Below are 14632 nucleotides of genomic sequence, written 5' to 3'. Positions count from 1 at the left end.
GCCGGGGCCGGGGCCGGGGCCGGGGCCAGCACGGCGGGCAGCCGGGCGCGGGCGAGGAGGAGCCCGGCACGCAGGCGGGTGGGGGCCGCCCCGCAGCGGGCGCCGCAGGTGGGCCGTGGGCCGGGCGGGCCGGGGCGCGGGCTGCGGCACGTGGCGGGTCCTGCCCCGGGGCGGCGGGCAACGGGCGGGAGCGGGGGCGTGGGGCCAGGCCGGGAGCGGCGGAGGCGGCTGAGCCCAGGCCCGGCCCCGCCCCGCCCCCGGCGCCGCCCGCCGCCGCCGCCGCCATGTTGCGGCCGTCGCTGCCCGGCGCTGGGTGAGGCCTGCGCGGGGCCCGGGCGGCGCGGCCCGCGGAGCAGCTGCCTCGCCGGTAAGTGCCGCCTGCCCGCCCGCCCCGGGCGCACGGACACACGGAGCCGCGCCGCCGCCCCCGGCTCGCCGGTAGCTCCCCGCGCCCTGCCGGCGGGCTGCGATACACGGGCGGGGACAGGCCGCCAGCACGGCGTATTCCCGGCAGGGCAGGGCAGGGCGGCGGGGGCTGAGCAGCCCGTGCCCCCCGCGCCGCGAGCGAAGGGGCCGGGCCGGGCCGGGCCGGGCCGGGCGGGGCGCTGTCACGGCGGGGCTGTGGCCCGGAGCTGTCAGCGCGGCTGTCGCCCCGGGGCCCTGCAGGGCAGGTGGGCGCCAGGAGGCGAAGCGGCCCTGGTAGGACGGGCAGCGCTGGGAGGAGGCGGCACGGGTGGCATCCAGCGACTGGGATATGAAACGTTGCCCCGGCTGCGCCGTCCTAGCAGAGGAGGGCGAGCGGTGCCCCCGTGGACTTGTGGACCTTTCACAGGGAAAGGGGGTCCCACCGAGCCGGGGGAGAGGGGTGCGTCAGGCCCACGCGCAAAGAGCCCGGAAAGGTTTGAGAGACAGATGCTGAAGTTCGACGAGCACGAGGGTGGGTGAAATCGGCTGTGGTTTCCCAGCGGCGAGGGGAGTCGGATGTTGGAGCCGCCCCTGACTGGGGCAGGAGCTGGACTTGCCAAGTCTTGGGGGGGTTACATAGTTTTCCAAAGGACTTTCATCCACTTTCGAGGTGTAGGCCTGCATATGCAGGGCTGCAGACTAGACGATCATACTTGCCCTGACCTTTGAGACTAGCTGTGTAGGTGGGTCAGGGGGCAGGGCAAGTATGATCGTTCCCTCCTTACCCAGGGAAACCGCGGCACAGAGCACTGCTGTGACTGGCTCGGAGGCATGCAGCAGGCCACTGGCGGACTAAGAGACGCTTGGACTTCCACACCTCTGTGCAGTCTGCCAGAGCAGGGCTGTCCAAGTGCCCTGGCTGGATTTACATAATTTATGACCAGGCCCCTTTTGTGCTAAGCTCTAGAAATTAAATTGGCACAGACTTGCCCTCCCTGTTCTTCCGTTGCGTGCGCCTCTGGTACTTTAGTGCACGTTAACACGTTGAAGCCTGAAGCTTGTGTCTCTTTCGAAACCTCTAATTTGACCCTGCCTCAGCTAGCTGGCTTTCCTGCCCCTTTAACCTGCCCAAATCCACTCCCTCCTGATACTCCCTAGAGTAGACAAACGCCTCCCTCCACAAACACGGCTTCGTCTTCTACTGCCAGTTGGCACATGCTCCTTCAGTCCATGCTCCTGACCTCCCAGCCTCTGAAAGTATTTCATTGGCAAACAATCCTTGTCTGCCTCCCTCATCCACCCACATCCCCTCCAAAAAAAAACCCCAACAAAAAACCAAAAAAAACCCCTGGCTTTTTTGGCAGAGAACTGCCATACTTGGTTGCCATTGGTCAATATTTTTCCATTGTATATGAACTGGAGGGGTCTTTTTGTTCATACTTCTAAATGTTTCCATGGCTTGGTGTAGTTGTGTTTTCATGTGTAATATTAGGTGGCAGCCTTGAAGTTTCTCTCTGTGGCAGCTCATCTGTGTTGCTCTGAAGCCTACAGGAGCCATTGCAAGTTTTGGAATCCTACAGGAAAAAATGGTCTCTGCAAGGCATGCAGATAGGTGCAGGTAGCATTGATCCAGCAGTAGTTCTTCAGCAACTCGAAGTTCCTTGGAGCTGAGATGGAGCAAAAGGGTCTCGTGAAATCTGCAGCCCCCGCTGGCTCTCCGCTCTTTGGACTGCAGTGCTCTAGAGAGTTTGAGCCACGTATGGTTCTTAGCAAGCTTTCAGGGATACTTTAAAAAATGTATCTGGTCCCTAGTTTGTTTGTTTTTATGCTGAGTTCAGTGGCCAGGACTTGCATTATATAAATGGCAAGATTACGCTTTCATTTTTTGCATGCAAACTGGCATACATAGAAAGTTGTGATGGAATCCATCACCATCAGCAATCCCTCAGTGGTCTCTACCATGGCTCAGTGATGGGTCTTGAGGTGACTTAAGAGTCCAATCACTCAGCCACAGATCTGTCTGCAGAAGTTGCAAGTCTTTCTGCAGGTGAGAGTAGGCTGTCGGCTGGGATTTCTCTCCTTTTTCTTCCTTTGCTTTCTTCTCTCTGCTTTGAGGGGAAAACACTTCACCTCAAAGTGATCTGCTGCTTCGTTGAAATTGCAGTGTTGTAGATGAGATCTAACACACGGCTGTCCAACTCGCAGCTTGTGGGCTGCATGTGGCCTGCAAGGGGTTAACACATGGCCTCTGGGCTCCCACCCAGCTATCACACTCCTTACTCTGGCTGTAGCAGCAGCAGCTGGAGGCTGGAGCTCTCCCTCTGGCTTGTGTTGCATGTCCTGGCCCCAGGGGATGTGGTGACAAAGTGTGGTGTGGCACAGCCCACAGTGCTGGGGCAGCTGAGGGCCTGGAGCACCCCTGCAGCAGGGATTCCCCTAACTGGGCAGCTGAAGTTGAGGTGGGGCACCCCCACCAGGGGGTGCCTCCCTGCCCATGTGCACACACCATGGTCCCCACTGGTGTGGCCCATAAGGCATGCAGCCCCCAGCTTCTGACAAGTTGGACAGCCTTGACTTAACACACTGAGTTAAAACTATTTTCTGTTCAGTGTTTAAGAACACAAAGAAATGTTTGTCACTTAACCAAAATTTTACATCGATGTCGTCATTTTAAAATCTTTTTAGTTGGCAAGGTGTTTGCTAGGTTTTACCAGGTTCTCAGAGCCCAATTCTTCTTTGCTCTGAGAAAATGTAACCTTATATGAGACCCAAGCTTATTAAGAATTACTGCAGTCTTGGTAAAGGAGAGACGTGTTTTCTCTTTGTACTCATACAGAGTATGAATCAGGCTGCTGTTGGACTTAAAGATGCACACGCACTCTCCTGCAAAACACTGGATTTCTTCTCATAAAGCTTTTCTTGCTCCAGCCCTGTAGGACCAGATTTTTAAAAGTATTTGGGTACCTAAATCTGCAAATAGATGCTAGATGGGTGTGGAAATTTTCAAAAGCTCTTTAGGTGCTTTAGAAAATGGCTTTAGGTAACATTGTGCTTTACTTACTGTGTATAGAGACTTGGGCATTTATGCTGTATGGACTGAAACATCTTTGTTGCGTGATGACTCGTCTGACAGAAATTTCTGGAGATGAAGGATGCCTTATACTCTTACCCAACTGGTACAGGCTTCTCCATCCCCAAGTAATGGGGAAGTCTTGGGTCCATGCTCCTCACCCGTTGCTGTTGTCCCTGTGGTATTTGAAACTCATCATGGAGTGGCAGTGATCTTGAGCATATGGAATAGTTGAGCTTCCAGGGCCTGATTTGAACAGAGCACTGTACTGATTTAACTAAGGGTCTGTTTTTAATCCTGGTACAAACCACTTGCTGGACACTTTCATTTTTGTTTTGCTGAAGTCAGTTAGAACAGGCCTAATCTAAAACCAAAATGAGCAATTTGTAAACCAAAGTATCCGCAATGACTTGTGCCCTGGCTATAGTTAACTTTTGCTTAGAGACAGGTCCTATACTTTGTGTGTTTTCTTGAGGATCATCTGGTTAGGAGGTGTGGAGTGAAGACTATAGGGGGGGAAATTGTGGTATTAAGGTGACACTTGCTACTGATGTATCACTCCGCTGGCATGTTGTATCCCTTTCCTTGATGCTAGTCTATTTACATTGTACGTTTTCTGGGGCAGTGACTGCTTCTCTGTGACAGTACGAAGTCCAGGAGATCCCATTTTGATTAGACTTTAACTATTATCACCATAAACATGATTAATCAGAATAGACTAAATTTAGCCCTAAGACAGAAGTGGTAGCTTGAAGTGAAAGGAGTGCCAAGACAAGTCAGTACATCCCTTTTTGGGGGGGTGATGAAATGGAGTGTCTGGTTGTCAGTTCACTTAACTTGTCCCCTCTTACCAGCTGTCTGGAAAGGAAGGGGTTTTTATGTGCAAGTTTTGACTGTTAAAATGTTGAGTGCTGGCTCCTATGACAAAGTTGCAGTCACTGGTGATGAAAACAAATTCTTTGTTTAAATTAAAACAAACAACAACCTGTCCTTGCCAAACAACCTCCATATAAGTGTTGTGGTTTTCCATATACATCCAGTTCTGGATTCACACAAACTTGCTTATTGTAAGTGAGAGGTATTTGGAAAAATGACAGGTTTTTGTTTTTTTTTTAAATATCAAAAAGTGTCACTCTAAGTTGTAATATTTTAAAATATTTTCATGAATATATTTACAGCTAAAAGGAAAACAAAATCTAAATGGTTGTCATAGTAAACACAAATGTTCACACCAAGTGGTTCTTTTTTTTTTACCTCCTGTGTTTATTGGAGAGGAAAATTGGGTGAAAATCATAATGAAAGTTTGGGTATAACTGTAGCATGAAGCAGAAGCCAGTGCCTGCATAATCCTGACTTCCCCTTGCAGAACGATGATAACCCAGGAACTGGTCAGAAGTATTTGATTTTGATTCTGACTTCTCATCATGATCCCTTCTATATGTGCTCAGGCAAATCTCTCATTTTGTAATTAAGGACTACAGGATGGGTCCCCTGTTTAAAATAAACCCTGCTTGGCTGGTAGAGGTGCTGAACAACATACTAAAATATTTACTGAAGACTTGTATTATTTAAGTTGCTCTGGGCAGGGCACCAGGGAGCTCATTTTTCAGTGCAGTTTCTTATAGGTTAGCTGGTTGTTTCTGGCTTTTTCCTGTCCCCCCCCCCTTAAATACTCCAGGTTTGGCTACACTGTAACCTTTTCAGGAAACAACTGTTTCTGTCAGTTAGATCTCACACTAGTTTCTTTTCTTGAACTAGCCTGGTGGCGGTGTGCATCTATGATCTTGGAGGGAAGTTTGAATTAGGAAGAATATGCTGTTTGACTCATGACAGATGTGCTCCCTGAGCCTGGCCTTGTGACTTTGGAACTGCAGTGTTTGTATTGACTTCCCTCCTTGTGAAGTTGGATGTTGGTGGCACTGCTGCGGCTCTGCTCTGAGTGGCTGCTGCTGCAGCTGCCCAGTAGGACAGGGATTCAACTGGCCCTGCCTGAATCTAGGGGAGCACCTAGGAAAGAAGGGCTGCCGTCCTCCTCCTCCTCACAGCCACCAGAGCAGCGCAAGAAAGGAGAGAAGCTGAGAACCAACAACCAGTCCCAGCTTCCCAGGTTTTTGCCCCTGTCAGCCTAATAGCTCTCCAGGTGCTTAGTGAGTAGCCAGAGCACAGTGTAGTTTAGTCAGTCATTCCTGATGCACCCTGAAGATGTAGGACCCAGCCTCATCTCTTCTGAGGACTTCTTTACAATGGGAAACAGCAGTCCAGCACCTGCAGCTGTGTTCTGTTGGTTGCACAGTGTAAAGCAGGGGTGGGCCCAGGGGCCACAAGGCATTTTGATGAGCTGTCGTGGGCAAGGTCAGCATCCAGTCTCCCCCCACCCCCTGTGCAACAACTCACTAAAACTCCCTATGTGGGATGGGACTGCAGATGGGTGGGGAGCGATGTTTGGGAGCAGGATGGGTGATCCGTTCCTGCCAAACCCCTGCCTGGTGATGGGGTGTGTGTGTAGAGGTGTGTGTGTGGGGGGTGCTGCCTGGGTGCTATGTCCTGGGAGCCAGCCGGGGCTGAGGTGAGGGAGGGGGTGGTGGATGTGTGCAGCAGAGCTCATGTGGGCGGTGTGGTCTGTGGTGCTCCGTATGGGGCTGAGCCCTGCTGGCTCCTGCCTGTGCCTGCCGGCCCCATCCTGGCCAGTGTTCGCAGCTTGCTGGCTGGGCTGCTCCTGGTGTCGTAGCTCCCCTTGCCTCCAGCAGTGGATCCTCCTCCTGCTCCTGGCCCTGCTGTGCCACTGGCTGGGGGAGCTTCAGCCAGGTGGCTCCTGCCCCCGTGTGCGGGCTCCTGGCTGCCTTCTACCTGCTCTGCCTGCCCGCAAGTGACTGATCATTGTGCTCAGTGTGCAGAGCAGGTGGAAGGTGGCCAAGAGGTGGAACCAGAGCCTAGTGCACTGGATCAGGAGCCACCTAGCTGCAACTCACTTCCCCACTTGACCCAGTGTGGCACGGTACAGCATGGCACAGCAGGGGCAGAAGAGGAGCAGGCTTCTTGTGGGCTCAGGTCAAGTGTAGTCACTGCACTGGTCTGTTACCTGAACTGAGATGGATCTAAATGGCAGTGTGTAGTGGAGGGTGCACCCCTGTCCAATGCACTGTGGACAGGATGCCCTATGAGAGTCTTGTAATTAGTTTTCCCGCTGGCCAGCTTCCAGGGGGAGAATCTCGGCTATACACCTACTTTACGGAAATGGGGGACTCCTCCCTAGCTTGCTTTTGTGGCCTTTGATTAAGGACAAGTGAGACTCGGGAGCATTCAAACCCCAAGCCTCCAGGCTTAGGCCTGCACGTAGGATGCCCACCAATGGATTTGGGAGTATCTAAAGCCTCAGGCTGAAAAGTCTGGGGTGAAGGATACTTGCCAGTTGTAGCACCACATATGGTGTTTGAACGATTGATTTTTGCTCAGTAGAAAGGTTTCTGAACTGATTTGGCTAATTTGACCTGGAATATGCAAACTTTTCCAAAAAAAAAAAAAAAAGCCACCTGACTGCACCCCCCCCTGCCCACCCACCCAGCCCAATGCAACATGGTGTGGCACCAGCAAGAGCGGGCAAAGGAGCTGCTGCTGGAGGTGAGAGGAGCTGACTTCAGGAAGGTGTGCATGCTGGTTGGAGCTGGGGCTGGTGGGTACAGGCAGGGGTGCAGCACTGGCTGCCCTGTGCAGGGCTCAGTTCTATGTGGAGCACCATGGGGTCAGCCATGGGCTGGATCCAGTCAATTGGTGGACACCCTGCCCCCTCCCCTCCGCCCCCCGTGGGCTGGATCTAATCAGCTGGCAGGCCAGATTCCGCAGGCTGTATTTTGTCCACCCTTGGTATAAAGGGTGCAGAGCAGAGGACTTGTCCTAAAGGATTGACTGTGGGTTCATGACTTTTTAGGAGTAACTTCCCAGGTCATTGAGGAAGGCAGGCCAGCTAGGGCACCTCTGAGTTTGTTTTCTGCAACTAACCTAAGAAATTTCTGACCATTTAATTACGTAATTAAAGTTACAGCATGATGAAAGTTCCTGTCCTGGCCTCCATGTACTGGCCAGAACCTTATCTTTTATTTTCCTTTTGAGGTCATCCAATATTTTATCCAAGTAAAGGTTTTTCAATGGGGAAAAAATAAGAAATATGATAACATGTTTTGCGTTTAATTTTAGATTTCATCATGGGGGACATGAAAACCCCGGACTTTGATGACCTTTTGGCTGCTTTTGACATCCCAGACCCGACTAGCCTTGATGCCAAGGAAACCATTCAGTCAACTGGTGAGGACAATGAAAATCACCTGAAGCCATCTGGAATATGTATAGATGAAAATGTGTCCTTGTCCCACTCAGTGCCAGCTCCTGATGCACCTGTTGTGAGTGTTATTGTGAAGAACACAAGTCGTCAGGAGTCCTTTGAAGCAGAAAAGGAGGGGAATCACCTTGGACCTGGTCTGTTACATAATGGATTCCGTGCATCTGATTTGCCCTCAGAGCCTCACAATTTAGTGCACCATTATGGGAAATTTGATTCGGCCTTTATCAATGGTGATAGCTCAAGAAACTACCCAGAAAAACTGGACCAATCAAAGTCAGAGCCTTTACCAACATTCAGTCAGTTCAGCCCTATCTCTAGTCCAGAACCGGAGGACTCATTCAAAGAGAACAATATTAGCGATAAACCAAAACATGCCCAAACTCTATATTTCCCAGCGCCTCAAATGTATATTCCAACTGGGGCTTCTGCTCTAGATCATCTTCGGACGTTACCAGAGCCAGAGTTAAGTATGTTTGATCAATATTGCAAAAAGGAACAAAAGATGGAAATTCACTGCCACCAAGAAAGTCAGCTGGATATGAACAGAAGAGAACAAGAGAAAACAACAGAGAAGTTTGTAGAGTCCAGTAAAGACCTGGTGGATACCAACAGCTTCCTTGGAGAAGGTTTGACATTTGGAAATCTCCACAACAATAACTTGGGGGAAAGCAAAGTGTCCGTACCTGACATGAACATCTCTTCTTCAGTCCCACCTCGCCAGCGTCTAAAGCCAACCCACTCCAAGTTGTCCTCTTGTGTTGCTGCATTAGTAGCTCTGCAGGCCAAAAAAGTTGCATGTATCCCAAAAGACGATCAAGCAAGTCTTACAAAAGAACCTTCTGGTTCTTTTAAAGATGGTATTAAGGGCAGTCCCAAAATGCCCAAGTCACCAAAGAGTCCAAGAAGCCCCCTTGAGGTGGTGAGAAAGACCAACAAGCAGCCTGAAAGTCCTCGGAGCGTGTGCAGTGATAGCAGTGGAAAAGGCTCTCCTTCCATGGCAGCTGGCTCTCCGCCAGCCATTCCCAAAGTTAGGATAAAGACTATTAAGACATCCTCTGGTGAAATTAAAAGAACTGTCACTCGCATTTTGCCAGAAAATGATGAGTTGGGCAAATCTTCTGAAGAATCACCTGCAGAAAGCTTAGCTGCTGAAGAATTTATTAAATCCTTTCCTTCGCCTGACACTAGTGCCGTCATAGAAAATGAGGCAAGCAAGACTTCCACAAAAAATGGAGCTGCTGTGACTATTCAAGTGTCAAATGTAGCAAGCCCCCTGGTTGATGGCATGAAAGTAGATATTGCTGCAAACAGCACATCCACTGCATCTTTGTCTCCTGTGTCCAATTGCAGCAGTGGTGCCATAAAAATAGGTGCTGTCAGTCAGCAGCCCAATAAGAGGCAACAGCAGGGCATTGCAATACAGCCATCTAACTCGACCACTTCCAGCCTTCTTCCCAAGGCGATACATTTGGCAAACCTTAATTTAGTCCCACACAGTGTTGCTGCTTCTGTTGCAGCAAAATCATCTGTGCAAAGACGAAACCAGCCTCAACTAACGCAAATGTCAGTGCCACTGGTTCATCAAGTAAAGAAAGCTGCTCCTGTAATCGTGGAGGCATTTAATAAAGTACTACATAGTGCCAATCCTGTGCCAATATATACTCCAAACCTCAGCCCGCCATCTGACAGCAGTATTCATTTACCTACATCTGGGTATTGTTGCCTAGAATGTGGGGATTCATTTGCCTTAGAGAAAAGCCTAACTCAACATTATAGTAGGCGAAGTGTCCACATTGAAGTAATGTGCACTCAGTGTTCAACGGTGCTGCTCTTCTTTAATAAGTGTAGTTTGCTTAAACACGCAAGAGATCACAAAAGTAAAGGGTTTATCATGCAGTGTTCTCAGCTGTTAATGAAACCAATTTCCATAGACCAAATGTTTTCATCCTCTCCTACAAGCTCTTCAGTGTGTTTGGCCCCTCAAACTTTGCACTTGTCGTCTTCTTCATGTAAATCCAGTGCTACATTGGGAAGTGGTATGGGAACATCTACCAACGTTCAACCAGCCATGCCTCTCTATGCGGACCCATTGCGGCTAATCCGTCAGGGACTGAAGTGTCTCGAATGTAACAAGCAGGCACCAGATTATGTTGCTCTAGCAGCACATTACCAGAGAACTTCAGAAGATAATGAGGGACTGGTAAGTAATTTCTTTGACATATTGGTTATGTGTTTATGCATTAAAGGAATTACCCTTTGAAAAATAAATTAAGCATCAAGGTAGGAAGTGAATTATTTATGCTCTTGTTATTGTATTGGAGCCAGATTTAGTAGTGATGGTGGAGAGTGAACTAGGAAGCAACTTGCATTAAAATGTTGGGCTGCAAGCACCAAAGCACTGTAGCACTAGGGACAGAGGGTGGTGATCTCTCTGGGCACATCTACACATTCATTAATGGGCTGTAATTACAGCACATTAAGTTTAGTTAGTACCTGTAATTACAAGTACTAACTTAATGTGCCTTAATCAGTGCTGCTGCACGTTAGCACCGGTGCACGCTTTTTTTGTGATGCTAATGCTCAGGAGACTAATTCTACTGCACATAACAGCGCATTAGCACGGGTTTTGCTTGCCGTGCTAATGGGCAGTAGAATTGGTTTACTGTGCCTTCAGCTTCTCATGTAGATGCACCCTCTATGTGCCTTTGAAGAGCTTGCACTTAAGCATCGTAGTCTTTAGTTTTGATTTTGTCAGTACAAGAAACACTGCACGATTAGCCCTTACTGCTGCTTTGCAGAGAAAAGAGGCTCAGGGTAGGCAGAGGAGTGTTGGACTTGCACGGATTCTCAGTTTGTAAAGGGAGGAATTCCTGAGAGCTGGAGATCAGTAGTTGGTCAGAAAGAAGTGTGCCAGAACTCTGTAAAGTCTGTTGAGGGAGTCATGTGACCACGTTTAAGTTAAGCTTTTCATAAGGTTTCGAAATGGGTTTAATTTGCGTAGCACTTTGAACTCTGGGGCCTGGGTTATATAGTTGGCCTGGCGAGGCATCAATGAAAGAAGAGAGGTCGAAAGGCAAGAAATGCAGCATCCTGCAGTATTGTGGCAGGCTCTTTTTTGCCCTGCTTGTAATTGGGCCCAGACCTGCCAGAGGCTTGTGGTAGGATATTGAAGTAGGAGCCCGGCATGTTATGAGCAGGAATAAGCAGGAGGAGCTCATCCTCCTGCTCAGTGCAAACAATTACGATGTCATAGGGATCACGGAGACGTGGTGGGACTCCACCCATGACTGGACCACGGGGATTGATGGCTATACCCTGTACAGGAGGGATCGTGTAGAGAAAAGGGGCGGGGGTGTAGCTCTCTATGTTAAGGAAAGCTACGCGTCCCTGCAAGCCGATATTGGCAACCAGGGTGGACGGCTAGAGACCCTCTGGGTTAAAATCCGTGGGGAACACAGCACAGGGGACACAATGGTGGGAGTCTATTACAGACCTCCCACCCAAAGTCCTGAGCTAGACCAGGAGTTTGCCCAGGAACTGGCTGAGGCAGCTTGCTCCAGGACCATGGTTGTCATGGGTGACTTCAATTACCCAGACATCTCGTGGGAGGATCGCTCAGCAAAATCTGAGCGGTCGCAGAGCTTCCTCTCGTGCGTGGATGACCTCTACCTGACTCAAGAAGTCTATGGGCCAACGAGAGGCAAAGCGCTGCTCGACCTGGTGCTGGCTACTGGGGAGGACCTAGTCGGTGACCTAGTGATCGATGGGAAGCTGGGTGACAGCGACCACGAGCTGATCACCTTCACCATCCGCCAAAAAGCTGGCAAGTCAGTCAGCAACACGCAAGTCCTTGACTTCAGGAAAGCCGACTTTGACAAGCTCAGGAGGCTTGTCAGTGAGGCCCTAAGGGACTGTGACTGCAGGGAGAGGGGAGTTCAAGAAGAGTGGTTGCTCCTCAAGGGAGCGATCCTCAATGCACAAACTAAGTCTATTCCATCTCGGAGGAAAGGCAGCAAGAGGGGACAGCAGCCCCCCTGGCTCTCCAGGGACCTAGCAGACCTCCTGAGGCTAAAAAGAAAGGCCTACAAAGGATGGAGGATGGGAGTCACCTCCAAGGAGGGTTATTCTGCACTGGTCTGGTCCTGTAGGGAGCAGACTAGGAAAGCCAAGGCTGCAACTGAACTCCAGCTAGCTTTGAGCATCAAGGACAATAAAAAGTCCTTTTTCAGATATGTGGGGAGCCGGAGGAAAAGCAGGGGCAACGTTGGACCCCTGCTGAACCAGATGGGGCAACTGACGCCCAGGAAAAAGCCAACCTATTAAATAGGTACTTTGCGTCGGTCTTTCATCAGCCCCATGGGACGCCCGTGCCCGCTACAGGGCCGGGAAGTCCGGGTGAGGGTGATCCCCTGCCCTCCATTAATGCTGACTTTGTGAAGGAACATCTTGAGAAGCTGGATACCTTCAAGTCAGCCGGCCCTGACAATCTTCACCCCAGGGTACTCAAGGAGCTGGCGAGCATCATAGCCCAGCCTCTAGTGCGGATCTTTGAAAACTCTTGGCGCTCTGGTGTAGTGCCCGAAGACTGGAAGAAGGCCAACGTGGTGCCTATCTTCAAGAAAGGGAGGAAAGTGGATCTGGCTAACTATAGGCCCATCAGCCTGACTTCTATCCCGGGGAAGATCTTAGAAAAGTTTATTAAAGAGGCCATCCTTAATGGACTGGCCGACGCCAACATCTTAAGGGATAGCCAGCACGGGTTTGTTGCGGGTAGGTCTTGCTTGACCAATCTCATTTCCTTCTACGACCAGGTGACCTATCACCTGGACAAGGGAGATGAGATTGATGTCATATATCTTGACTTCAAAAAAGCCTTCGATCTGGTGTCCCATGATCGTCTCTTGGAGAAACTGGCCAATTGTCGCCTTGGGTCCCCCACGATCCACTGGCTGGAAAACTGGCTCCGGGGTCGGACCCAGAGGGTAGTAATTGATGGAAGTCACTCATTGTGGTGTCCTGTGACCAATGGGGTCCCCCAGGGCTCTGTCCTTGGACCCATACTGTTCAACATCTTCATTAATGATGTGGACACTGGAGTCAGAAGCGGACTGGCCAAGTTCGCCGATGACACCAAACTTTGGGGCAAAGCATCCACACCAGAAGACAGGCGGATGATCCAGGCTGACCTGGAAAGGCTCAGCAAGTGGGCGGATGAGAATCTGATGGTGTTCAACGCCGATAAATGCAAGGTTCTCCACCTTGGGAAAAAAAACCCGTAGCATCCTTATAGGCTCGGCAGTGCTATGTTGGTTAGCACTATGGAAGAAAGAGACTTGGGGGTCATCATTGACCACAAGATGAACATGAGCCTGCAATGCGATACTGCGGCTAGTAAAGCGACCAAAACGCTGGCTTGCATCCATATTTGCTTCTCAAGCAAATCCCGGGACGTCTTTCTCCCCCTGTACTCGGCCTTAGTGAGGCCGCAGCTGGAGTACTGCGTCCAGTTTTGGGCTCCACAATTCAAAAAGGATGTGGAGAAGCTTGAGAGAGTCCAGAGAAGAGCCACGCGCATGATCAGAGGTCAGGGAAGCAGACCCTACGATGACAGGCTGAGAGCCCTGGGGCTCTTTAGCCTGGAAAAGCGCAGGCTCAGGGGTGATCTGATGGCCACCTACAAGTTTATCAGGGGTGACCACCAGTATCTAGGGGAACGTTTGTTCACCAGAGCGCCCCAAGGGATGACGAGGACGAATGGTCACAAACTACTACAAGATCGTTTCAGGCTGGACATAAGGAAGAATTTCTTTACTGTCCGAGCCCCCAAGGTCTGGAACAGCCTGCCACCGGAGGTTGTTCAAGCGCCTTCATTGAACACCTTCAAGATGAAACTGGATGCTTATCTTGCTGGGATCCTATGACCCCAGCTGACGTCCTGCCCTTTGGGCGGGGGGCTGGACTCGATGATCTTCCGAGGTCCCTTCCAGCCCTAATGTCTATGAAATCTATGAAATCTATGTTGGTGCACACAGTCTGCTCCTCAGCAAAGGACTCAAGTAAAAGGCTTCTCACCCAGTTGAAGAAACTGCCGCTGTCTCCGCAGTGCTCTGGCACACTTCTGCATGATAACTGATCTCTAGCTCTGAGGAATGTGTTCCTTTGAAAGCAGAGAATCTGTGCAATCCTAAAACTCCTTGGGCTGCCCTACCCACAGAAACCAAAGAGGGGCCATTCCATTGTTGCACAGCAAGACCGCCCCTCAGATTATTTGAGGGGATGGTCTGTCATATAACATCCTTATCAAATATTCTTAAACAACCAGTAGTCAAACAGCAGGCAATTTAAAGAAGGCAAAGCTTTCCATATATTTTTAGCTACTAATAGGATGTATCTGAATTGTAAATGCTGGGAGACCCCAGGTGTAATTCTCTTAATTGGATCCATAAATCAGGACTTCAGGCTGTCATGGTGTGGTCTGGTCTGTCTCTGCCCTAGACAAGACAGCTATTTGTTCCAGATCAGACCATTTTTCCTTAGTTTTTCATCTAATAATACTCCAGATAAGAAAACTATTGGGAGCGCTACTCTGGAATTTTAAACTTTCTCAGACCCACTTTATTTGCTGTAATATCTCTCCCTGTTAGATCTGTACCACAAGCAAGGAATGGATTACCTGATCCACTGGTCTTAGATTAGTCAGAGATTTTAAGAGCAAAAGGGATCATTTTAGCTGTTTATCCTGGCTTCCTGGAGGACCCTGGGCAAAGAACTAAACTTTTGCATGCACGCATCCCTTTTGTTTGAGAAATAGCACATCTTTA

General features: G+C 50.1%; 1 protein-coding gene across 1 annotated transcript in view; it reads left to right on the top strand.

Moving 5' to 3' along the window:
• Window positions 1–260: 260 nt before the first annotated feature.
• ZNF592 (zinc finger protein 592) overlaps window positions 261–14632 on the top strand; it is a 78729-nt gene continuing 64357 nt past the window's right edge. Inside the window, exons 1-2 of the mRNA XM_059714850.1 lie at window positions 261–367; window positions 7667–10011. Of these exons, the coding sequence (XP_059570833.1) occupies window positions 7675–10011 (2337 nt within the window). The 5' untranslated portion in view covers window positions 261–367; window positions 7667–7674. The remainder of the gene's footprint in view (window positions 368–7666; window positions 10012–14632) is intronic.

This window comes from Alligator mississippiensis, chromosome 11 (genome assembly GCF_030867095.1).
Source record: "Alligator mississippiensis isolate rAllMis1 chromosome 11, rAllMis1, whole genome shotgun sequence".
Lineage (NCBI taxonomy): Eukaryota > Metazoa > Chordata > Crocodylia > Alligatoridae > Alligator > Alligator mississippiensis.
The sequence above is the reverse complement of the archived record's forward strand: the minus strand, read 5'-3'. Positions and strand labels throughout refer to the sequence as shown.